At 42.3% G+C, this 25,415-nt stretch overlaps 1 protein-coding gene across 1 annotated transcript in view; it reads left to right on the top strand.

Annotated features, from left to right (window-relative positions):
• SH3RF3 (SH3 domain containing ring finger 3) overlaps positions 1-25,415 on the top strand; it is a 120,237-nt gene that overhangs the window by 53,566 nt on the left and 41,256 nt on the right. The window contains exons 4-6 of the mRNA XM_039714497.1: positions 3,360-3,728; positions 18,665-18,765; positions 22,827-22,997. Coding sequence (XP_039570431.1) covers positions 3,360-3,728; positions 18,665-18,765; positions 22,827-22,997 — 641 coding nt within the window. The remainder of the gene's footprint in view (positions 1-3,359; positions 3,729-18,664; positions 18,766-22,826; positions 22,998-25,415) is intronic.

Here is a 25,415-nt window from a genome sequence, read left to right as displayed (position 1 = left end):
TGCAGGGCTGCTGGGAATGTTTGACTGGTTTGGCATTCAATTCCAAGCCTTATCCTTCTAAATCCTATGTCAAGTTTTCTAGGACATCCCCTTTGCAAAGAATGGATTTGGGGTAAAATCAGTCTCTCTGCAGTCTCAAGGGCATAAGTCTCAAGTCACTTTGGGCTTAGCAGCACCACAAATTCAAATACAGGATCTTTCTAGAGAAGATCTCAAAACTGAGTGAGAAAGTTGAGTTCTGGTATTAGAGATTGTCATGAGCTGCAGGCTTCCAGAAATGTCAAATTCCTGACACTGACTGTGGGTCAGAACTTTCCATTAAGCTTCTCATCTGGAAGCAAATCTGCCTGAAGATCAGATGACAGACACCAGAAAGCAATGCTTGTTTACATATTCAGAGTTTAAAATAAGAAATTTGCAATCATGTTTATGTTAAAAAAAAAGGTTTCTAGAAGTTTTTTTGTGAAGAGGAAGAACTGTTTGCTTTTACAAAGTAGTAAGCAGACTTTTCTCTGGTATTCATAGCCTATTTTGGAAGTACTTTCCAGCCTCTGTGGGCAAAGCTGTTTAAAAACAGTTCTTTACAAAAATAAAGTTGTAAGGCTATAAAGCATTTTTTATCTTGGCAGACCAAAATAGTTTTTTCCCAGTATTTCAGGAAGCCTCTGACATTCTCAAAAGTTCATTAGCTTTACTGTTTAGGGAGGAGCTTTCTTTCTGTGTTCAATCTTCTACTGATATAGAGATTTACTTTCATTTATATCGTCAATACAGGGTTATTTTTTATCACATGTTTAGATGCTTGCTTTCTTATTGACATTTCAACTAGCTGCCACTTTGGACAAAAAAGTAAGGGATTTTGTTGTTTTAAAAATAACAGCTTCAGTGTTAAATTGGATTCCAGACAGTGGGATTTATAATCTAATTCTTACAAGAGATTCAGACCTTGATATCAAGAGCAGGAGCACTTCATTGTCCACATGTAGCACACTGTAAAATCAGAAGTTCTAAATTCTTTTTTTTAACTCTATTTTATCCTGTCTCAAAGAGTTAAAATGTATTCTTTTTCTTCTTGCTGTTGATTAGCAAAAATTTCCTCACCCTCTGCTGTTGAAGAATCATACATATTTGATAGCTTTATCCTTTTCTCCTTAATATTGCAAGTAATTCAGCTAGACTATCTTCATCAATGGGGTAAGCAGAGCTGTAACACCTACTTAAGGGAGGGGAGCCATCTGGTTTCCTTGCAACTTGGAGCCTGCTGGCAAATATTAGGTTGTACCAATTTAGAGCATGATGAAGTGGGAAATAATGGACATTTCTGAAGAATCTGAAATAGGATCAGCTGTTATCAGCGAAAATTGGCAGGTGCAGTGCACTATGCTGGCTGTAAGCATGGTCTCAAGTTGGACAGTACAGCTGGGAAAATGACTTGCTAATTGAATGGTTGCAGGACTCCCAGCAGCTCTGAAAGTAGTGGAGTGTCATTAATTGGAGGCTCTTGGTTGACTTAGTGGAAGCTGTCACAGAAAGAAGGATCCTGCAAGTTGAAGTTTACTTTCTAGGTTAGTGTTCTGTTACACTGAATGAGTCCTTATGGAGTCAGAAGTGCTTTCAAACTCAGGAGGACTGGCCTAAGGCTAGCAACATCTACTCTTTTATTTTCAGCATGGTGACAGTTGTTGGGAGTTATAAAAGCTACGCAATTACACGTCTGTTTAACTGCACATTTCTGTTGTTATCTTTCCCTTCCCTCTCTTTTTCCCTTTTATTTCCACTTGTGTTAGGTTTCAAAATTGGCTTGGCTTGGAGCAGAAATTATTATTTTTTTTATTATTATTATTTAGAGCCTTGCAAGACCTTGTCCTCAACTGTTTCTTGGATGCTGCCATAATTCATAAAAGTAGTTATAGAAAAAAAAAAATGGCCTCATTTTGGTCCAGAATAGTTTTACATACACCTCTGGTTTATGTGGGTCTCAGAATAGCAGGGAATGCAAAAGCACGTGTGCATTAGCTGTGGCTCCCTTTCTCATATGTTGTTTTTATTCATTAAATGCAAACATATTGCGGTGTATCCTAGTTTAATATAAAGGTCTGCTGGCAAAATGTGGCATTTTCCATCAGCTGTTAACATCCCTCGAGGGAAGATGTATTGGCAATGAGTGCTGTGCAGAAAGCACTGCTGACTTCAGAGTGCACTTCATGTATCATTAGTGACGGCAGCATCCCTGTGCGCCTGAAATCTCTCCAGCCATGTAGCTTTCCTGGATGAGTTGTGAAGGATGGGAGGTAAAAGACTTCAGTGACAGGGTTGTGCCACCCAGCACGCCTCTGGCCTGCATAGACATGAGGTTATCTGCGAGTCTGGATTGGATGAGGAACAGAGGGTTAAAGCTGGCCTGAGCCTCCTAGTGCGGAGTTCAGGGCCTGTAGGTCAAGTGTTAAACTCTTCAAAAGAACTGGTGAGACCATGTTTTCAAGCTGGACCCTGAGCAAATCTTGAAGTGGCCATCAAGCTCTTCCAAAGTTTAGGTGATATATCTGGGGAAAATGCATTCAGTTTGCATCTGCATTTGGATAACCTGTGTTAGGTGGGAGGCAGGGAAATGAAACTGGGAAGATTTGGAAGCTGTACCCTTGGGTCAAACCATGTGTGGAAACATCAAGCACAGGCCTGTGATGGAACTGAGAACAGCAAAACATTGATGAGGAGGCTCCTGCCTCCTTTCCCAGGCTCTGACTCAGCAGCCTGGGATGAGCTGTTTTGGGAAATGCTGTGTTTTTAAATGTTGTAGCTTCATGTGGACCAATTTATGGTGCCTGGTTCTAGCTTAACTCTTCTGGATGCTTACTTGCCTCTTTTGATCTGCCTGGCATTAACAAGTGGATGGAAATACTCCATCTGGCCTCATAAATCAAATAAATTCATAGAATCATAGAATCATTTAGGTTGGAAAAGACCTCTAAGGCCATTCAGTCCAACTATTAATTCAGTACTGCCAAGCCCACCCCTAAACCATGGCCTTGAAGTGCCATGTCTGTTAAGTCTTTGAAATATCTCCAGGGACAGTGATTCCACCACTTTCCTGGGCAGCCTCTTCCAGTCCTTGACAACTCTTTCAGTCAAGAATTTTTTCCTAATACCCTATTCTAAACCTCGCCTGGCACAACATGAGGCCATTTCCTCTTGTCCTGTCAGTGGTTACCTGGGAGAAGAGGCCAACCCTCCCCATGCTACAACCTCCTTTCAGGTGGTTGTAGAGAGAGATAAGGTCCCACTGAGCCTCCTTTTCTGCAGTGGAGGGAACCTTATCACTCTCAACAACTTTTTATCTTTCCCTTTTGCTCCCCACACAGCTGAATGAATCTGCCAAGCAGCTCATGGAGATGGACAAGACGTGCTCGGCTGCCGCCTCTGGCTGTGACATGCCGCTGGCGACGGAGACAGTGGCGGTGGCGGCGGCGGCGGCGGTGGGCCTGGCTCCCTGCTCCACGCTGGCCGGTGCGGGGGCTGCCGGAGCCGCCCAGAGGCAGGTGGAAGGCAAGAAGAACGCCAAGAAGCGCCACTCCTTCACCGCCCTCAGCATGACACACAAGTCCTCCCAGGCTGCCAGCAACCGGCACTCCATGGAGATCAGTGCCCCTGTCCTCATCAGCTCCAGTGACCCACGGGCAGCTGCCAGGATCGGGGACCTGACCCACCTTTCCTCCAGTGCCCCAGCCCAGGTAAGGTGGGGTGCAGGGGGGTTTGGGCATCCTTAGCAGGTGGCATGCCCTTGGGTCACCTCTTCCAAAATGGCTCACCCTCGCATGAAGCAGTCACATGGTGCTGTCATCCTGGTGTGACAGCACTTGGCAGCTGCCGCTCCTATCCTTGCATTAATCACTGGGCAGGTGTGAGAAGTCAGAGGAAAAGGCTAATTTGGATTCACAATACTGCAACACTTTAAAAAACAAAACGTAATTCTACAATCTGTTAGAAGCAATGCAACTGTTGCAGCAGTTTCTGTTGTAGAAGGGAATAATTTTGAGTGATCCCATTACCCTGAATATATCTGTTACTCTGCAGGGTAGCAGTGTCAGTATGAAATTCACACACTGGGGATAAAAAAAGATTTTTGGAATAATTATTTCTGTACAGATCACTGGAGGATGAGTAAATGCGCTGCACTTTGACAAGTGTTGTACCCAGCAAGTAACTGCCGTTCAGAAAAACCCAAGGAGTTTTTAAACCATCACACATGCTGAGAGTGCAGCACTCTCCATCCTTCCTCCTCTCAAAGAAGGATGCGGAAGAACATCCTCCCAGACATCCCCACAGGTCCCAAAAGGAGCTTCCAAGAGGCTGCTTCTGGGGCCCTGGCAGAAATAGGGGTCATACTCACTAGGAGTACGCTGAAACCCTTTGCAATTGTTTCTATGGATAAGGAAATTCAACTCGCAATTTGCAGTTTGAAGGCGTAGAAGAGAAGGGAGAAAAGTCACAGTGCCAAAGCTCTTCTGCCTCATCCTTCCTGCCCAGTCATCTACACAGTGGGTGTGCAGATGGGCACCCACAGGTGGTTTCTAGACCAGCTCCTCATAGGCTGTGTGTCATAGTCTCATAGTGCCAGGGTAACCTCAGCATGACAGGGTCTTCCCACACATTATGTCTCTGCTGAAAAAAGCCATCCTTGCCCTGTTCCTCTCCCTGGACCTGCCTTCTGTCCCCTCACATCCATGTCTCCATAGAGGGACAAACATGGACCACTTGCCAGCCCTGTGGTGGCCCAGAGCAGGAGGCAATCCATGTTACAGCCACTGCCCATGCTGTAGAGGCTGGGAGAGGGACAAGCAGTAAACTATAGGGGCTGCTTTGGGCAGAAATGCCTGTGTATGTCCATCTGTAGTGCTGGTGGGTCTCCCCTATGAGGCCAATGTGGTGTGCCAGACCACAGAGTCACTCCTCATAGCTGTGACCTGCTGTGACCCACGATATGAGCCCCAGGCCCTTGCAGCAGAGGTTTGCAAGGGCTCTGGGGGAGGCAGGCTGCCTGAATGCACACCATGTGTGATGCAGGGCCAGCAAAAACTGTTCTGAGAGGACACTGCCATAATGGAGCAATACTGTCTTCTCCTGCCTCAGCTGCTCCCCTCCCTCTGCTGCCCATCCACAGGTAGGAGCCAGAGAGAAAGCTCAGTCCAACTGTAATAGCACCCGTTTTCTTCCACATGCCTTTTTCAGGAAGGGTTTCTGTGGTGTAAGGTCTTCCCCCCCTTTCAGGCCCCAGCAGGAGGGTGAAGGTGAGGATATGGCCCCCACACAAAGCGGCAGGGTGTCAAGATGTACTGGGACATCTGTGAAGCAGCATATGCACTGCCGGTCAAAACTGTCTTGGCCAAAATCCAGGCAGGGAAAAAGAGTCTTGGTGGCTCAGATCAACCTTAGTGAAAAGAGGCTTCCCTCTGTCAGCAGGGTGTCAAGATGTACTGGGACATCTCTGAAGCAGCATAAGCACTACACATGAGGGAGGGTCTCAAACTCGTCAAGTAAATGACACCCAGGTTTTTGGCACTGAGAGTGACACATTTGGACTTTACAGAGATGTGATACTGACTTTTCTGGTCCTGTGCTAGTCAAGAGAAACACAACACACACCCTTTTTTGTCAGAGTCATGTTGAAGATTCATTCTGAGCTAGTAAACCACAAAAGTTATACCATGAAACAGAAAGAGCCTTGATTATTCTCCCCTGTTTTAACAGAACAACTGGTATGCGAGACCCCACTCATTTCTCAAACAATTTTGTCATTTGCACACAAGTGGTAGAGGACAAGAAGGGCCTGATGTTGCTGGTGACAAATAATGATCATCAAAATCCAGCCCACAGGAAGCTTGGTTAGGTCCTTTGCAGCAGATGGGAAGACATGTACTTGGTGCCGTGGTCAAAAGCTCATCTAAACTGGGGTGTAATGAAGCCCATGGTGGGAACAGGTTTGGGGAGTAGTTCTGCCTTGGGGCATAGAGCCAGTTTGCAGACAAAGCAGCTGAATACATTCCTCTACCACTGCTGGTCAAAACTGTCTTGGCCAAAATCCAGGCAGGGAAGAAGAGTCTGGGTGGCTCAGATCAACCTTAGTGAAAAGAGGCTTCCCTCTGTCAAAAGTGTCATTGCACCCTGTCACCCCAAGTGTGGCATTTACATGTCTTAATACACTTCTCTGCTTTTGGGAACCTTGCTTTCTAATTTGAGGGATTTAAACATTTCCTTTGAAAGCTTTGCAATTAATGTGGATCTATAGGGAAAAAAAAGTGGGGCTGAAGTTTTCACTACGTTCTCTTGACTGTAGGAGCAACCTTTAGAAAAATGCTTGTAAGATTAGGAATGAAATCACAAGAGCTACAAACGCACATTCACCTGTTTTTAAGCCTTATTAGTTAAGTCTACAAAAAATAAAGAATTGGCTCTTATCAAATGTCCATTAAAATTGTGCAGCTATATTTATATAACTATTAATCCCATAATGATAAGGGTTACATTTCAATTAAAAATGTCAGAAATTCAGTCTCTTCTCTGCCATCTGCTAAGACCTGACATGGCTCTGAAGCAATTAATGATGCTTCAGCCTTAGACAGAATATCAGTTCAGCACTTTTCTTTTATTCACATGGCTGAATGCCAGCCAGAGTAGCATAAACAATGGGCCCCATGAGCTCTTACATCAAGGCATTCAGGGCAGTAAGAGTCTTGTCTTCAGATTTTTTTGCTCTAAAATGCATTTGGCATTTCTGAGGTAAATGCCCTGTATGTCTTGTTCAGCATTTGACATCTTGACAAATCTGCAAACTGATTCTACTGCTGCTTCAGAAGTGCTCAGGGGCGTTGCTGAGAGCATGGGCAGCTTGTAGGAAGGCTGTGCATGTAGCTGCTGAACTCACCAGTGAGCTCTGCTGCAGGAAAGTGTCTCACCTTTTCTTTCCCCACTTGAAGAGGAACCTCTCTGTCCTGCATGTCATTGTCACAGCCCTTGAGTGATTGTCTCTCTAATCATCTCAGGCCCTTACTGGTTTGCAACAGCAAATTCAGCCAAAGCTTATTTCTTATAAGGGAAACAACAAATTTACAATTTCAGTATCTAGCAAATTTATGCTATTTTTTTAACTAGAATGTAAATTAGGTTTATTGTGTCATTATATCCCATGCTTGAAATTTCCAGGCACTTTTCCATTGCTTGTTTAATAGATCTCTTTACAAAAAAGAAATAAAGGAATTTTTTTTCCTTTCAGTAGGTATGAGTTTCTCTGAAACATATCAGGATTGGTGTTTAGCTTGCAGGTGGATTCTACATTTCGAAAAAGTTCAACACAGTTTTCTTATAGCCTGTCCTTTGAACAAGCAGAATTCAATTACAGGAGTTCTTGAATGACATCCTGTCCCCTACCTCAAGGCATGTGGCTGGTGCCCAGCAAAGCAGTCTCCTTTAAACAAGCATCAGTTTTCCCTGCAGACCTGAGGCACCTACATCTGCAGCACCTGCTCTCTCTCGGCTGACATGAGAAGAAACAGAGACATCTAGGGCTCACTACCTAAGTTACTGCAGGAACTTAAAATTTAGGTGCAAATTTTACATGTTTCAGTAAATGTAGCATATATTCCACCCCTTAGAAGTTATTTCATGCGTGGTACTTTATTCTTGCGGCTTTTGTCAATTCTTGTGAATTGAAACCAGACTTCCACACTGAGCTGACATGGTTTTTTTGTTTTTATGAGTTGTTAGACTATTATAAGCCTCCAGGAGGGCACAGATTTCTACATATTCTGCACTGACATGCAGACCAGACTATGAAATCACATGTTTTGAAAGCAGGTCTGCATATCATTAATTTAATAATCAAAGACTGCTGGCCTTCCATAATGTGTTCATTGTTCTTTAAGCAAACCAACTCCACTGTTTTCCAAAGGGCAAGATGTATTTTTAAATGAATGATAGTCTTAAAAAACATCTTCACTGACTACAAACTTTGGGATGCTTGAAAGGTAGAAGAATCGACTTGAAGTCACCTCAGCTGTACAAAATAGTGACTGGAATTCCACAACAGCCAGGATATAAAGCATTTAATTTAAAAGGGGCAATGCTGGAATCCTAATTTGACCTGCAACTAAATTTGCTTGTATGATTTTTGCTGCATGCTGAGCATCACTCATTAAATGTAAGATCTCCTTCTGAAAGGTAATAGTGTCTTTCCATCATGCAGAATGTCCTATCTTACTGGCAAAATGGATTTTTATTGAAGATGTAAGTAGTGCTGCAGGCCTGTGATGGAGCTGAAGCTGAATTAGGTTACGGGTGCAGAGGAGTGGTTCATAACTGAGAGTCCTTGGGGAGGAGAGAAGGTCCCCCTGGAAAGTAATCATGCCTAGGCCTCAGATGGCTTGTCTTGCTTCCATTTTCACCCCTTATGAATTATTCGTCCCTGCTAGTTGAAAAGGTCATGGGTCAGTACTGCTCCAAATCCCCTGGATTTTGACAGAAAAAGCGTTTCATGAATAATGAAGCATGGCTTTGTGCACACCAGGGTAACAGCTGAGTGAGGGAGAAAGGACCCTCCCCACAGAAGGAACTTCTGTGTGTTTTGAACAACTCATCACCATGCACAAGAAGTCAATTTGTATCTGCAAGTATTAGTTCAAGCTCCTAACTGGAGGACACGTGTCCAGGAAAAGCTGAGAACAATGTCTTGCATGCTCCCAATCCCAAAGATTGACAGTATTTGAAATGAAAAATGTTCCTTGAAGTGTCTTGCTAAATAAATCATTTGGAAGTGTGTCCTTATCAGTTATTTAGAAGTGCTGAGTTTTAGCTGAGAAAATGTAATAGCAGAACTCTGGTTGAGTCTTGGCTGATAACCTAAATGTGCTGACCATGAGAGGCGTACAGATTACACCTAAAATCCAGAGACTAAAAATGAACCTTGAATTTTCAAGTGCACAACAAGCTCTGAGAAAATAAGTCAAATTCAGGTATTTTTCAGCTCTGGCTGGGAGTCCAAGTTCTGTCCAACCTGCTCTGTTGCTGACTGTGAATGACAACTGACTGGATACAAGAGCGAGACAGATGAAACCAAGGGCAGGTATTTCAGGAGGTGGCACCAGTCAAAATGGCAAAAGAGAAGAAATACTCATCCAACCTTTCTATAATTTAGATCAAAACATGTCACAAAAACAAAAGCATAAGAGCTTTTGCTAAGGTCTAATATAAACTAATTATTTCTCTTTGTATATTTCCAGTTCTATTCATAGTTATTTATAATTCCAGACATTGCCTATTCTAAATAACTTTATCTTGTTGGAGGTGGAGATGGTTGTAGGTGGGAAGGAGTTAATTTCTTTTAAACAGAAAGGTGTAGGCAGGAATGTAAGCAGCTGTATTGGTGGGGGCTACAAATAGGTCTCTGAATATACTCTGCATATTGGGATATATTACATTATTTGTCAAAACTGTTGCAAATGACGCTCATGAGCTGACTCAGTCTATGAACTGATTACACAAGCTACCAGGAATCCAGGTCAAAGCAAAATTGTCTTTAGGGAACTACCAGGTTAGAGACAGTGTCTTCCCTTTTCCTACAATATGCCTCATCACAAATATATTTTGAAAGATTTTGCAAGAATCACATAAAACCTAATTTTTTACAGGAACTAGGAAGAGAAAGTTGTGCTTTAGAAGGGTTATTCAACTGTGCATGAAATCCCATTGCCAGTAAAAGAAAAACGATATATTTTTTCCCAGATGCTCCTCAGGGTAGTAACCTGAAAACATTTTGCCACTGAAATAATTTTTGCACACAGCTAATCTTGAGACTTTACAGTACCTGCCAGTCAACTACTGGTTTGGAAGTCTCAAGAGCAAGTGAGACATTGTCTTGGTGTTTACCCCATGCCATAAAAACCTGTTCATCCAGCGCACACTATGTCTACATGTATGACATTTGAGCAGAAATTACTAAAGTGTATATTTTCCTCTTTTTTTTGCTTGGAGAGTTTGTTTATTTGTTTGCCACTATTTTCTCCCTGGACAGGGACTTCCTACAGGAGGCTTTGCAAAGGATCCTGATGAGTTTGTTGTACAGTTATCAAAAGGACAATTATGAGTGTAGGATAAAATTAACATCTTTTACAGGTCAAGCTTTCACTTGAAGCATTCCTGTGTCTCTGTGTTTGATTTTTCATGTTCTTTGTTCCAGAATTTCAAGAAACTATTTACTACAAACCTATTTAAAATATTGTGGTGGAGAGCTATATCCTGAGTATAGTCTGAGAGAAACAAAGCTGAATAAAATATAATTCTCCTGATGCTCATCCACGTGATGCTTAATTAGTCCTCATTTGGGGAAGCTGAGAAGCTGTGAGCCAGAATAATCAGTGCTTTTATGGATGGTAATGTCAGATGAAGCTTCAGAAGAAAATGACAAAAAACATTTGTTTGTTTTTTTTTTCTTTTAACTTTCAGGCATCATTAGATTGCAGGATAGGGGAAATAGAAGCAAAATTAATTTATTTGACTTCTCCAGCTCTCTGCATGGCTCTATGAGCTACTGAGAGAAGACATGGTCTACAGTTTTTGGTCTATTACAAACTAAAAATAATCAGGGCCAACCTGGTCCTAGAAAAAGTTGGCATAATACTGTGCCTCACCTTCATCCACAGTCACAGATACTTGCAGGTTGTAAGAACCCCTCAGTAAATCATATAAATTTAGCTCCAGTCTCTGCAGGAAGGAACTGGGTATTTATGCAGCTATTTATGCAGCTGCAGCTGTTATCCTGCACATTTGTTTGTTTTTCACACACACTGTTATGGAAAAAAAAATTCTTCCTCTGGAATTGATAAGTCCATTTCAGCCCCCACTTTGATAATTAGCATTTGATGAGGCTACTTGATCTTGCATGTAACACTTTTCATCAATACTTGGTGTCACTACCATGCATTAAGTGCTAATACATTATTTCTAGGAACATTAAGGTTCAGAATGATTGCCACAGTCATCGTTTTATGGAGTCAGCAAATTAGAGAAACGAGTCACAGGAATCTTAAAGACCATTAGCCTGTTCTTATGATATTCCAAAGGATGGTATGTCAATTTATGTGAGTTGAATGGGTGTTTTTATCTTATTTTAAAGTAATATTAAAGAGAAATTTAAAGTAAGCTGTAAATATGCATTCGAGACATTAAAAGAATTTTTCCTGAGAATTAATGAATGTGATAAGTGCCCTGTGGTGAGAGAGTGCTGGGTTTTCTTTGAAGTCAAAACTGAGAGTTCTGGTTGATTTTCTAGATTATAAGAACATTCTTCTGATAGCAACAATTATTTTTCAGTGAAGGCTACTGCAACCTGCAATATCATTGTACTCTGTTCCTAGTTTTATCACAGTCTTCTAGACTTCTATTCCGCTAAAAGACTGAGTCCCTTGCTTTTGCAAGGCCCTTCACTAATCCCTACAGGCACCATGTCTTTTCAAATCAAACCACAAATGGGACCTTAAAGTACTGGTGAAAATCTAAAGTAAATCTGCAAGGTAAAGAAAAACTTAATTTATGCTGGAAGTCCAAACTAGTAATGCTTCCATAAAGGTGTGGATGGGAAAAGAGAAAGGGAATGAATTTGAGAAGATGTTTCAGCCCAGATGAGTAGTTGTTAACTTTAATTTCCTGGTGTCTCTGGGCTTGTCAGTAATGTTTGGGGGGAGTAATGTTTCAGTGGTCATAAGGAAGCTGTTGTGTTTACAGGGAACAAAAAGCAAAAAGTCCTTTTAATATTATTCCTCAGTTCATGAGTACATAATCACCTCCTACACCAGAGTAGCTGGTGATAAAAACAGAGGGCACAGCATGAACTGGGAGTGAAATACCTGTCCTGCAGCACCGTGGTGTCTGTGTGTATAGTCTGGGAGTTTTACTCAAGATTCAGCCTTGCACAGTACAGGTGGTGCTGCTGTGCTACCAGAGTCACAAAGAAGCAGAAATTAGTGCAGAAGGATCTGGAGGTGGCTTTCAGCATGTCTTTGTGCCACTGCTTTTCCCTGCTGGCTGGCATCTGGGTCTGTAGTGTCCAGAGGAAAAGAGCTGGAGCTGAAACAGTGGCAATTGTTGCTTGGAGGACGCCACATTGAAGTGGGAGCATGAAGAAGTCGGATTTGGCTGTTCACAGGCCTAAGTAAATGGGATCAGACTTGGCAGTGCCTGGTTCAGAAAACTTCATGCCACCATTAAATGGCCTCCTAATCAAGAGGTGCGCATGTGTGATCACCCAGGAGGAGGTCACATCTGGAAATTCAATGGCCAAATGTTTAAAGGCAGTATTAGAGGCTCATAAGGATAGGGAAGAGTACCAAATGGTATTTTCAGAAGTGACTCCTATTACTTAAAGTGCAATAAAATCTGTGGGAATCAGGCAGTGAAGTACTTAATGCCACCCTGAGAAACTCTGCAAGGTGCCTGTTTTTATCAGTAAGTGCCTATGTGCCTCTTAAAATCCTGGCTGTCAGAGACATCTCCTACTTGTAAGGCTTTAGCAATGCTGAGTAGCAGAGATTGAAGAAGGATTAAGACACAAATGCTGCAGTGTTTGAGCCCTCCCTGTGTAATGTCTCTGCATATTTGTGTGTAGGGATGTGCCATCAGAAAGCAAGGAGGTGGCACATAGACTTGCTAAAAGGTATCAAAGCAGAGAACAAGCAAATCAGAGCATTGTCTTGGATCCCATTCCCCTGAGCAGATGAAGAGGAAAGGAGGACATGTTTAGTACCTTGTTCCTTAGATCACAGTAGCAAGAGTACAACCTGGCTCCAGGGCTAAATAAAGAAGGAAAATGTATTAAGTCCTTCTACCAGCTGTGATGGAGAAAGGCCTGCTGTGTTCTCCAGGAGGATTATTTGTATTACTGGTAACTGGAGAGATGCACATAAAATTGTGTGAAGAGTAGAAAGGTAAACTTCCAGCACAGGTAATATCAGAAGTATAAAGGAGATTTTTCTTTTGAAAAAACTAGTTTATTCAAAATCTTATTGCAAATACAATCTTGCAAAATAATCTAGCAATACTGTATTTTGTAATATGAGGTAATTAGTGATACAACAGGACCTTGAAAGAAGGAGACAACAGGACCTTGAAAGAATCAGCTTAGAAAGACTTCACCAACTGTGTCAGGGACTGTATTTTAAGTGCAAAGCTGGTGAACATTCAGATGCATAGTAGCAATCAAGCAGCCACCAAGAAAATACAGCAAGGAGCACAGAGACACATGAAACCGAAAAGCAGAATACTTCTGTGATAGTAAATGTCAAGATGTGAAAAGAGGAGCTGAATTCAATGTGTGGAAGGCCAGCAGGTCCTGTGGAGTAAAACCTGATGATGAAAAGCAGGGTCATAGACAGACTGGAAAGCACACAGTGATGTCAAAGCCTGTAGGGAGAGCAGCTAAAGAAAAATCAGAGCACAATCAGGAAGCAGTGATTTAGAGTTTGTATGTATAGGATACTAGGCTGTACAAAGGGGCAAAAATGAATGGTTTGTAGGTGCCAGGCTGGCATCAGATGCAATAATATTGGAGTAACCAGATACAGACAAGAAACTGAATATCAGGTAGATAGATAATATACAGAACTGTGGAGACATCTTTGGGATTATTCAAGGGAAGAAATCAAAATTGTCATCCAGCAACAGTGAATGGCAGTTACATAATTTCTTAATCCCTTGGACTATATGTTAGTACAAGCATAATAGAAAGCACTTGAGATCATGCTTTCAGTAACATAGAAGACACAGAAGGCCCCATTGTCAGTGCAAACAGGCAAACAGATGATGCTTTGACTGCTGCTCTGCTCTCTTGGCTTGAACTCATTACTCTGCAGTCAGTCAGACTCAGCCCAGGGTGCCTGCAGTGGCCGCTCCAGGCTGGGGTATCTGCACCTCTGCAAACTGACTTTGCTGCAGTGTGCAGAGGGAGGATCATAGGAGCTATTAGAAGGGTTAGCATGAGTCTTACAAGAAACATGAAGCATTGGTCAGCTCCCAGAGCTGGATATCACTGCTACTAGTGGAATGAGTCCTGCAATTGGAATGCTGGCACCTAGGGCTACAGGCTTCAGGAGTAGGCAGGACAGGTGAGGGGGAGGTGTGACACTGTAAGGGAGAGGTTTGATTGCACAGCCCTTAGAGTTAGTGATGATGGTGAAGAGCCTCTGTGTGAAGGCTGGAGGGAAGGAAAATAAAGCAGGTATTGTAGAGGGTGTTTACTATTGATTGCCCAGTTGGGATGTAAGCACCAGTGAATTATTCTATAGGCAATTAGGAGAACTATCTGGAGTAGCCCTTGTCCTTATGTGAGATTTCAAGTTCCCAGACATCAACTGGAAATATCATACTTCTGTGACAAGTGTTGAAAATTCTTGAGGCTTTTAGGAGAAAACTGCTTGTCATTCATACTTAGTGAGCCAACGAGGAAAGATGCCCTCCTGGACTTGCTATTTGTGAATAGAGAAGGACTCATGAGGGACGTAACAGTAGGTGGCTGTCTTGGCTACAGTGTTCATGAAATGGCTGAGTTTAGGATTTTCACTGTAAAGACAAAAAAGGCAGAGTTGATTCCCTGGACTTCATGAGAGCAAACTTTATGCTGTTCAGGGCGTTACTTAGCGGAGTGCCCTGGGAATGTGCTTTTAAGGACTTTGGAGTTCACATGTGCTGGTCAGTATTTAAGATTCACCTTTCAGAAGCACAGGAGCAGACAACTTCACCATGCTGTGAGTCAAGCAAGCAGAGCAGAAGACCAGGTTATCTGAACAGGGAACTCCTTGCGTAGATCAGGAGGAAAAAGAAACTGTATGACCTCTGGAAGCAAGGTGATGCTTCTCAGGAGCCTGAGTACAGAGCTGTGGTTCATTTACACAGGGAGAAGACATGAAAGTCCAAAGCTCAATTAGAGTTGAAACTGGCCAGTGTTTTCAAATAACAAGAAAGGCTCTTTTTTCAGATGAGGTCTAAAGAAAATATTGGGCTGACACTTGGTGGTGAATACTTGATAGTACTTGGTCAATCTGACTAACACGAATGAAGAAAAAGCAGATGCACTTTTTGTCTCAGTCTTTAGTAGACCTCCAGCTTCCCAGTCCTCTGAGTTAGAGGACCACAAATGTGGGAACAGTGACTTTCTATTGGTGGACACTGGAATTGTAAGGGACCAGCTGTATCACCTGAATGTTCACAAGTCCTTGGGGCCTAATGGATTCATCCAAGTGAGAAGGGGCCAGTGAAGGTGATGGCAGGACTCCTCCCAATAATCTGTCAAAGATCTTGCCGGTTTAGGGAGGTCCTGCTGATTGGAAGCTTGACAATGTTACTCTAGTCTACAAAAAAAAAGGCATGAAGAAATACCCAGGGAATTACAGACCTGTTAATTTAGCCTCAGTTGCTGGAAAAATTATGGAGATTATTATACTGGGTACTACTGAAAGGCATTTAAAGAATGATGCAGTCATAAGGAACAGTCAATATGGGTTCATAGAAGGGAAGTCCCATTTAACTGATTTGATATCCTTCTATAGTAAGGTCACCTGCCTGGTGGATGAAGGGAAAGCAGTGGATACAGTTTTTTTCAGGATTTTAGTAGGCTTTTGGTACTGTACCTCAGCATCTTTCTGGACAGGTTGCTTAGCCATAGAATGAGTGGACTTGTGGTGCACTGGGTGAAGAACTGGCCAAAGGCCAGATCTCAAAGGATTGCAGTGAATGGGGCTACAGCTGGCTGTTGACGGGTCACCAGTGATGTTCTTTGGGGGTCAGTTCTAGGGCCAGTTCTGTCACATATATATATATGTATGACTATATATATACACACATATATACACATATATACACATATATGCACATATCATACTAAAGTGGGAGGTGCTTTTGACTCTCTTGAGGGGGGACAAGATGCCTTGCAGAGGGATGTAGATACACTGGAGCATTAGCCAATGATTAGCAGGAGGAAATGTAACAATTCAAAATGCTGAATTCTGATCCCCTTAGGACGGGGTAATGCCAGGCACAAGTATGGATTAGGAGAGGAGTGGCTGAAGAGCAGCCCTGCACAGAGGGATCTGAGGGTGCTGGTGGACAGCAGGCTCAGTGTGAGACAGCAGAGGGCAAACCCCATCCTGGGGTGCATCAAACAGAGCATCACAGTCACTCAAAATTATCCTGTTGTATTCAGTGTTGGTGTGGCCTCACCTGGAGCACTGTGTGCAGTTCTGGGCCCCCCCATGGAAGGAGGATGTGAAGGCCCTTGAATGCATCTAGAGGAGGACAACAAATCTTGTGAAAAGACTGCAAGGAATGTCCTAAGAGGAGAAGCTGAGGACACTGTGCTTGTCTACTTTGGAGAAAAAGAGGCTGAGGGGTGACCTCATTGCTCTCTACAGCTTCCTAAGGAGGAAAAACAGAGAGGGAGGTGCTGAGCTCTTCTCCATGGTCTCCACTGACAGGATTCATGGGAGTGGTCCTATGGAAATGCCCCACAGGACATTCAGACTGGACATTAGGAAGCATTTCTTTACTGAGAGGTTGGTAAAACTCTGGAACAGGCTTCCTAGAAAAGTGGTTGATGCCCCAAACCTGTCAATGTTTTAAGAGGCATTTGGACAATGTTCTTAATTGGCCAACCTTGAATTGATCAGGCAGTTGGATTAGATACTTGTTTCAGGTCATTTCCAATATAAATATTCTATTCTACTCTATTCCATTCTGTCTTATTCTATCCTTTCCTGCTGTGATCTTCTCTGCCTTTACAGTTGCACCCTGAGGCTGTTCATTCAGATCTGGTTTTTCATGTGGTAGAAATCTAATTTTTTTTCCCTAGCAAGGAAGGGTGGGGCTGATGCATTTTCTATTTTCTTAAAGACAGTTTCTCTAATCCAGAGAAGGCATGCAGTGGTAGAACAACATGCAGAAGTTTGAACTAGTTGATTTCTCACTTACCTCTTGGACGAGGCAGCTGCCAGGTGTCTCTGCTGCAATCCCTAACCCATTAACCAGCTCAACATAACAAATGAGGGATCATTCTCCAGCTATCCCTAAATTTTTTAGTGGGCTGGTGTGTTTTTTCTGTAAGTTGATACTAGCTCACTGACGTGACAGGCAGTATTAATAAAGCCTTAGTCACAGAGCTGGAAAGAATGCTTTTTACACATAGGACCAAGAGCTGCCTGGATCCTTCTTTCTTTGAGCAAACAGCCAGAAAGTTTGAGGAAATAATGAGAAAAAGGAGATGTACTTGTCAATACAATTTCATGATTGAGTGTAGATGTTGGTGAGAGATGAGACATCTTGCTGCTTTTTGCCAAAAGCTATAGAATCACAGTGCAGTGTTTCCATGTTTTGCTGCACAATTTCCTAATGATAATGTGTTCATACACAGCAAAGCAATATAGCTCAGCAATGCACTGTCAAGACAGAACACTAATAATTATGTGGCTCCTTTGGAATGAGATAACCTTGAAATCTGGTAATTAAGTAACAATGTGTGTCTTGGTTTAACTCTGTGTCTTGGTTTAATTCAGTGTCATTTTTAAGTGCAAAAATTGTCCCCATGTTTTTGTTTCAAAAATCAATATTTACTCTTTGTTAGATAGAATTTTGAAACACAAAAGCTGTAGTGGACGCCTGTGAACTGCTCAGAATCTTTGCTGAGTATAACACACCCTGCGTGAACCTGCAATTTGTGGGTATTGGTTCCTACTTTGTAGAGCCATTCTGCATATGGACATGCATACAGCATATGGTTATAACTTATTAAAAAACTTTTTATTCAAGTAAACCACTACAAGTCCCATCAGCCCAGCTCTGCCCTGTCTGCAATAAAGATCTGTTGCTACAGGCCTTGGCATTAGTTCAGGAGATGTTTCCAGTCAGGATTAATTTTTGACATAGATGAATGAGGACTTTTGTGAGACAACTCAAAAAGAGATTGCCCTATATAATTTGGCTGAGCATTAGGCTTTGAGAAATGAATGATTACACTTAGAATTGCCTTTCACATGAATAGCTGGAGAAGATCTGTCCAGCTGTCTATATGAGAGTGGAGATTTATTTTCTGGGGTAAAAGTGGAGTGAACTACTTTCTCCATTCAAAGTTTTGGGTTGGGTAGTCACCTTCTTTTGAAGGAGAAGAATATTCCTGATGATAAAAAGGGTACATAGAAATGAGAGTGCATTTTGGAAATTGAATAGTATCTTCTTCTCCAGAGATCCATAACCACTACCAAAAGAGTACCAATTAAAAAACAAGTTTTTGAGGGGAAAAGGTTACCTTTATCAGTGAAGGTACAATTGCAGATGCACATGCTGAGCTGATTTTACAAAGCAGTTACGTAGTTTTACATTGTTAAACTTTTAAGATGTGCATACAACTAAAATTTCTCTGAGAGGTACATGGAAATTCTGCTAATCCTTTGTGTCAGAAATGTATTTTTGGAATGTGCAATGCTAGAATAAGCCTTTTTTAAGGCAATATAATGAAGTTAGAAAATCTAGGAATTTATAAAATATGTGTTTTCTTCTTCTATGCCTTCACCCCATAGCAATTTAGGAAATAATGAGCTTCATCTTAAATCCTTGTGTGTTCTTCTTTGTGTATTTTCAGGATTCCTCTTTGATTGGAACAGCCACAGTGGCTGGTCCCAGGACAAGTGCAATAATTGGAGATCAGGGAACACCACCGAAGGTCCAGCTCCCCCTCAATATGTAAGCAGCTCATCTCAGTCACTGTGTACTCTTTGTTTCCAACTATGTGTATGTGGTGTGCGTGCGTGCCTGTGTGTGCTTAAAACCTGAATGCCCAAATCTCAGCTCAGGTGCATTCTGAGAAGAGAGAGATTGCAATTTCAAACATGAGGCAGTCCCTGCTGAAACTGAAAAATTAATAGAGAAGGGCAAGACTTCCCCCTTTCTGTGTGAGCCCTTTTAGACTTTATTTGTTGTAGCTGTATGGATCACTGTGAAGAAAACCGAGTACCTCTGAGACAGAGAAAATCTTCTTTCATTTAAAGCTCTTAGAAAGGTGTAGTCCCACGCAAGTAAACACCTCATATATTCATGATTAACCAGAAAAAAATGGCCCAGTTGCACTTTTTTGGTGCCATCAACAATGAATGAACAAGCCAATGAATGAACTTCATATCTTTGGCATCTGGTCTTGTTGAATAGTGCGTAGAATAACAGAAGGTTCACAGAACAAAAAGAGTAGACTTCGTTATAGCAAGTCTCTTCCTGCCTGGTTGGTTTATCTGATACTTCTCTAATTAACTACTGAATCCTTTCCTCTCAACACATATACCTCATAAAAGCAGGACAACTATACACACACAAGCACATATGCACATCCATATTTTTGGGTTTTATGATATGGCAAAAACAAAATTCACAAAATTAGGATTCACAAAATCCTAAAAATAATAGAAGAGATCTTCTTTAAGAACAATAGGGGTGTTGGATCAGAGCTGAACAAATTTCTTCTTAGCTACTTATTTGAGATCTTTATACCTGAGGGATGCGACATATCACTGAATGCCCCACAGGGAGGTCTCATCATCACCCTGTGCTCACCCTGCATGGTCTGTGTGGCACACAGTGGGGCACATGTTTATTTCAAGCTTTGCCCTGACTAGGAAGTGGTAATTGGCAATATTTGAAGTACCTGGTTGCTGAATCAGGACATTTTCCAGCTCTCTGGCAATGCCACTGACTCCATGTGTCAGCAAGCCTCCCCTTCTCCCTCCCATGCTTCTCCTGTCATCTCCCTTGTGAAGCAGCCTTGTAATCCGGTCTGTCATTCTGCATTTGCGAGCCAAGTTCCAGTCAAAGAGGATGCATTATTTGAAAGCTGTAGCAGTAGTGGGGAGGTGCAACTCTAGACAAAGCCCTGGGGCTTCTGCGTTGTAAGCAGAGTCACAGGCAGCTACCCAAGGCCAAGAACACTTCACACTTCAACCTTTTTTCAGAGAACTTCTAATAAACACTTTGGGTTCTTCTAGGTCCCACTTCCAAGCCTTAGCCTCACTGTTTCACATAGCCCAGAATAATCTGATACTACATTTTCCAAGATTTCAGATTGTTGCTTTAACACTTTCTTCTAGGCTGTACAGAGTTAGCTGGTGAAGTTTCACACCTAAAATCTAGAGAACAGTGAAATGTGTCCAAATCCAAAGACTTTGCCTTAAGGCAAAATCATCCTCAGCAAATGGGACCACTAGACCCGATTTCCTGCCAGAGGAAAAACCCAGAAACAAATTCTGGGGAGGGAAGCTGCCTGCAATGAAATTGTTTTCAGCCATGGATGAGAGCAGGCATCCCCCCCAGCTCTCCTACAACCAGCTCCCTGCCAGGAGTGGAGTTTATACCTGCCCACAAGGTGAGCTGCAGACCCAGGCTGGGCCTGCCACTGAGTTTGGAGAACCCTGTGCCTCTGCAGCTAAAGAGGAAAGCTCCAGGGATGGGCATCCTCACTACCCCCCGCACAGGAGGTGGGATTGCTGGTCCACAAAGAAAGTGCTGATCACTGGTGTTGTGCCAGGGTCACCCTATATGGTTGTCACACACAAGCTTTCATCACTTTAGCCATACAGAGATTGGTCTTTCTGGTGTGCCATCTGTGCTGGGCGTTTGTACACCTTCCTTTAGGCTCTGCAAGGATTTCAATGCACTATCCAAAGGATGTTTAGGCTTATTGTGATATTGGATATTCAGACATACTGGTACCTGATTTGGGGGAATTTGCTGGGTGAAGCCAGTAGGAGAGAACAAAAAGAATCTATTAGGAGATCTGGATATAGCCGCAAGGCACAACGGCCTATGATCCACTTAGGGTAATTTTCCTTGCACCTGCTTCCAGAATCTCCACCTGTAAGTTATATTATTACATGTAGCTCCTTGGGGGAAAAGGCTAAGTGAGTCTATCTAAAATGCTCTATCCCTGACCCCCTGCTTTACCCATAGTTTCTGAATCTGAACCCTGTGTAAGCAGCAATTTCAAGAGGGACAGTCAAAGCCACACTTTCTGCTCCCTCGAGTGAGCAGTCTGGCACTTTCTGTTATGTCCTTGCAGAGCACAGTGCTGAAGGATTAGCACTGAAGCATGCAACCTTATTTCTTGTCAGGGTGACGCATTTTAATGTCCTTCAGGTCATATGTACCCTCATGTTTTCTGTCAGGTGAACTGCTACAGACCTGCTCAAGACCACCCAATTATATAGGCTTAAAAAAGAATGCACAGGGTGTTTTCTCCCATCTGTTGACTCATGAAATACAGTTTCTGATTAGGTCTTTGTACCCCATGCATGTGGTAAACAGAGCCAGGCACATCAGCCTAGGATTCCCCAAGGAGCTGTTACCAAATAGTTCATATTCTGCTCATTACTGCTGTTTATTTACTACCTTCAGTACAAAAATAAGGAAATCTACAGTACAAAAAAGAAATAGAATCAAGAAAATAGCAGGATTTATTCCTCAATTATATTTCCTGGAGAGCAGAAGTAAAACGTCATGTATCATTTTTATTGGCTGAAAATCTACAATCACAACTGCTATCATTTTTTTTCCTCTGGTTCACAGAGGAAGGTGGGCAGCAAGCCTCTTCTCACCCACCCCTGAGCCCAAGAGCATTCTGCTGCACTTTGTAGTGTAAATGCACTGTCTCTGTTTTCCCATTTCTCTTAGTCTGTGTTCACTGCCTGTAAATCACAAATAAATTTTGAAAAAACTCAGGAAGGCACAACCTTGATCAAGAATTACCAGAAATCCCTTTTTGTATCTGTACAAAAACGACAATACAAAAAAATCCGGTATTTACAAAGAAAGTGTTGTTCTGTGTGTGCACTCTTGCTATTCTATCCCGACTTTCCATTATTTCCCAAAGTGCAAGCAATCATTCTTAATTTTCAACAAGAATCTCTCTAAACAGAGAGAGTCTCTACAGGGATTTTAAGCTGTAGTCATTTCACAACACTAGACACATCCCTGAAGTATTAACAGAAGAACAAAAGAGAGATAAATAGAAAGATTCTAAACAAAGGGAATAAATAAAAGCTGTAATTAAATAAATAAAAAGTCCTACATATTGGATCCTGTATTAAAGATTTATTAAATACTTGCATGCAAAACATCCAAAACCAAATTCTACCCCTTCACTTACTTAAGTAAAACCTCCCCCTGCGGAATGTGGCCCTTTCTCACTTTTTGTTTTACCAACATAGTACAAGAATTACCATACCAGATCAGAACAATTTGGTGTGTTGTTTCTAAACTTGGCCAGCACAAATAGCATTGAGAAAGCTGCAAGAAAAGCTTTTGAAATAGCCTACCCACAAGAAAATTTTCTTCTTAAACTCCACAAAAGAGGTGGATCCCATCCTGAAGCATATGAATGTATACTTCTTCCAGATGTCAGGATTTGCAAAGCCCTCTTACTCGAGCCCTTGTTACTCTGGCTGTCACTGTAATTGTCATGTTTTTCTGAAACCTTTGCTATGTCCTTCACTTCAGTGCTGCTTTGTGGCACTTTGGTTATGCCCTGAGTGAGAAGCATGTCTCATCAACTTCTAAATTACTTTTAACTCTGATTAGTTATTCCCTTATTGTCTTAGAATCCAGTCTGCCCTTCCTTGTTTGTGAAGCAGCCTGTAATGATGTCTCTTTTTAACTACAACTTCTGAACAGCACTTTCTGCTCTGTGGGGCTGGAGTTGGAGCAGGACAGGTGGTGGTTGATGTCATCTGTGTGCTTTGTCCCTGTGTGACCTGTCCCCACAGCTACCTAGCCCTGTATGCCTACAAGCCTCAGAAGAACGACGAGCTGGAGCTACGCAAAGGGGAGATGTACCGGGTCATTGAGAAGTGCCAGGACGGCTGGTTCAAGGGCACGTCTCTGAGGAGCGGCATGTCCGGTGTCTTCCCCGGCAACTACGTGACACCTGTGTCAAGGTGAGGACCACTGGCCTGTACTGGGGCTGAGGGGGATTCTGGATGGCACTGAAAACAATGTAGCTCTGCTTTTAAGTCACATTCCCCTTCCAGAAATTCTCTGGTAGCACTGTGGACTTCAGTAATGAGACTTGCTGGTTGTAGCATTTGAGTTATCCATGTCCTCAGAAGATTGCACTAGTTGTATTAGATGATGACATTTATAACCTCTGATAGGTGTAGGTTTTACTATTGTACAGTGTTTTGTACAGAATCTGTTGGCTAATGATTTTATTGTTATAAAACTAATGGACAGGTAACAAAATAAGAAATGCTTGTGGCTTGCTTTTCAGTAGCTCCTCATGTCGATTTTGTTCTTAAAGCAGAGATCTAGGATGGTTTGGATCTGGAGTAATGTTTGAACAATTAAAATTCTGAAGTGGTAGGAGAGTTAAGTAAATTGTCTGATTTTACCTACCCCCACCTCAGTTGCAGCAGACGAGAAAAGGAAAAAAGGCATTTTTGAGGGACGAATGCCATTTGTCAGAGTTCAGTATTGGACAATACCAAATCAAAGCTGAGAAGCTGAGAAGAAAGTCCATCTCTGTGTCCCAGACTGTTTGCCCTACGTGTTCCTTGCAGGTGAATGCTGGCATATGTATGCCCATATCTCCTTTAGAGAAACTGTGGATTTGCAAACTGAACTCATTCCTTCTCATGTGCCCTCAGTGTCTCCTCCCACATGCACACTGTCTCCACCATCTTTGACCCCTCTCCAGAAAAGGGCACCTCACAACTCAGACACTGCTGATTTTGAAAAATTGATCCAGATTTGTTGCATCTAAAGTTTATGTCAAGTCTGACGTGCGTTTTCTGAGTAATACCAAAAGTTAAGAACAGATCAGAAGGCAATAACTAAGCCTGCTGACAGTCCTAATATTGGATTTCAGTAAGGAAACCCCAAATATTAATTCACTGGTTCTTCACTGCTCATCAACCGAAATGTATTTACCTTGGCAGCCCTTGGCTGCCTTCACTCCTTGCCTCTTCAGCTCTTAATTAGTAAGGAGGTTTGTGCTGAAGGGTCGGTTATCTGAATCAGCAAGACTTTATTAAATGCAGCATGTCACAGCTAGAACAAGGCAGAGAAGTGCTAAAGGGCAAAAGTGCTTTCCACAAAACCTGAAAGCATCATTATGATTATATTTATGATCCTGTGGGCTAATTAAATTCCTGTATAAATCACGCTCAGTGAGAACAGCAATAAAAATCTGATAGCAACAAAATCTCCTATTTGCACTGCATTCAACATACTTTGTTCCTCTTTGACAGAAAAGCAGAGGATTAGATTCATACATGTTTTTTCTGACACACCTTACAAAACCCAAGGAAAAGAAGTTGTGAATTTAAAGACACTGAACTAGATTTATATGCTGCCAAAACACATGTGTGAGTGGAGCATTATAGAAAAAGAACAAAACTCTGTAGATGGGCAGACAGGCACAGGGCAGCAGAGACTATTTGCCACATCCAAAATCTATCCATCTGTGCTGGAGTCACAGATAGTTTCTGTACTTGTTGGTGTGCATGTTTGCCTGAACACTGCTCTCAGTGGACTGTTAGATGTGCTTTTCTGGCAAACTGAATCTAGTGCAGATGGCCAAGCCAGCTCCAGCTGAACCTTCCTGCCACCCTGCCAGCTCTTCACAGCAGATGACAGACAGTCAAGATTTCCATCTGGTGGGATTCCCAGCTTTTCCCAACCTGGGGACTTAGAGAAAAAAAAATTTAAGAAAATAAAAAATCAGATTTATTTAGCAAAACGTAATCCAGGCAAAGCTCACACCATGAGATGAGTCAAATCAAGGACACCACAGTGTTGTCTTTCCTCTGGTGACTTTAGGGGGAGGGAGGATTGGGCAGAAGGCATAGCTATTTTTTGCCTTTTTGGACCATATCCTCCAGCCTGTGATTTGGTCTTTTTCCATCAGAATTCCACTCTTTTGGCTTTTCATTCTTTTCTTAGGGTTATTTCTTCTGTCACTCATGTCCTCTGAACCAGACCAGATTGTTCAACATACTCCTTTCTGCTCTTCTCCTCTCTGTCTTCCCATGCAATCTTGGGGACCCAGAGTTTCTCCCAGTTCTATACTCCATAGTTGACTCTTAACACTTTTTCTGTTATTTTCTCCTGTCTTGCTAAACACTTGCACTGCCTCATTTCCATTTCCTCCACCTTACTTTGATCTTCCTCATATCCCCTGTGCTGTCCTTTCCTGGAAGAGGATCTTGGCACAAGAAGCAGCCCAGGAGAAGAAAACAGCACAAAATGATCTCATCTGTTTTATGGCATCTACAGCTGGGGAAGGAAATTATTCAGGAACTTGAGTAAGAAACACAGAGAAAGAGCTCCTCAGCAGCAGCTGAGTTTGTCCATTG

Source organism: Passer montanus, unplaced genomic scaffold, assembly GCF_014805655.1.
Source record: "Passer montanus isolate IOZ18808 unplaced genomic scaffold, ASM1480565v1 scaffold3, whole genome shotgun sequence".
Lineage (NCBI taxonomy): Eukaryota > Metazoa > Chordata > Aves > Passeriformes > Passeridae > Passer > Passer montanus.
This window is presented reverse-complemented; position numbering and strand designations above follow the sequence as displayed.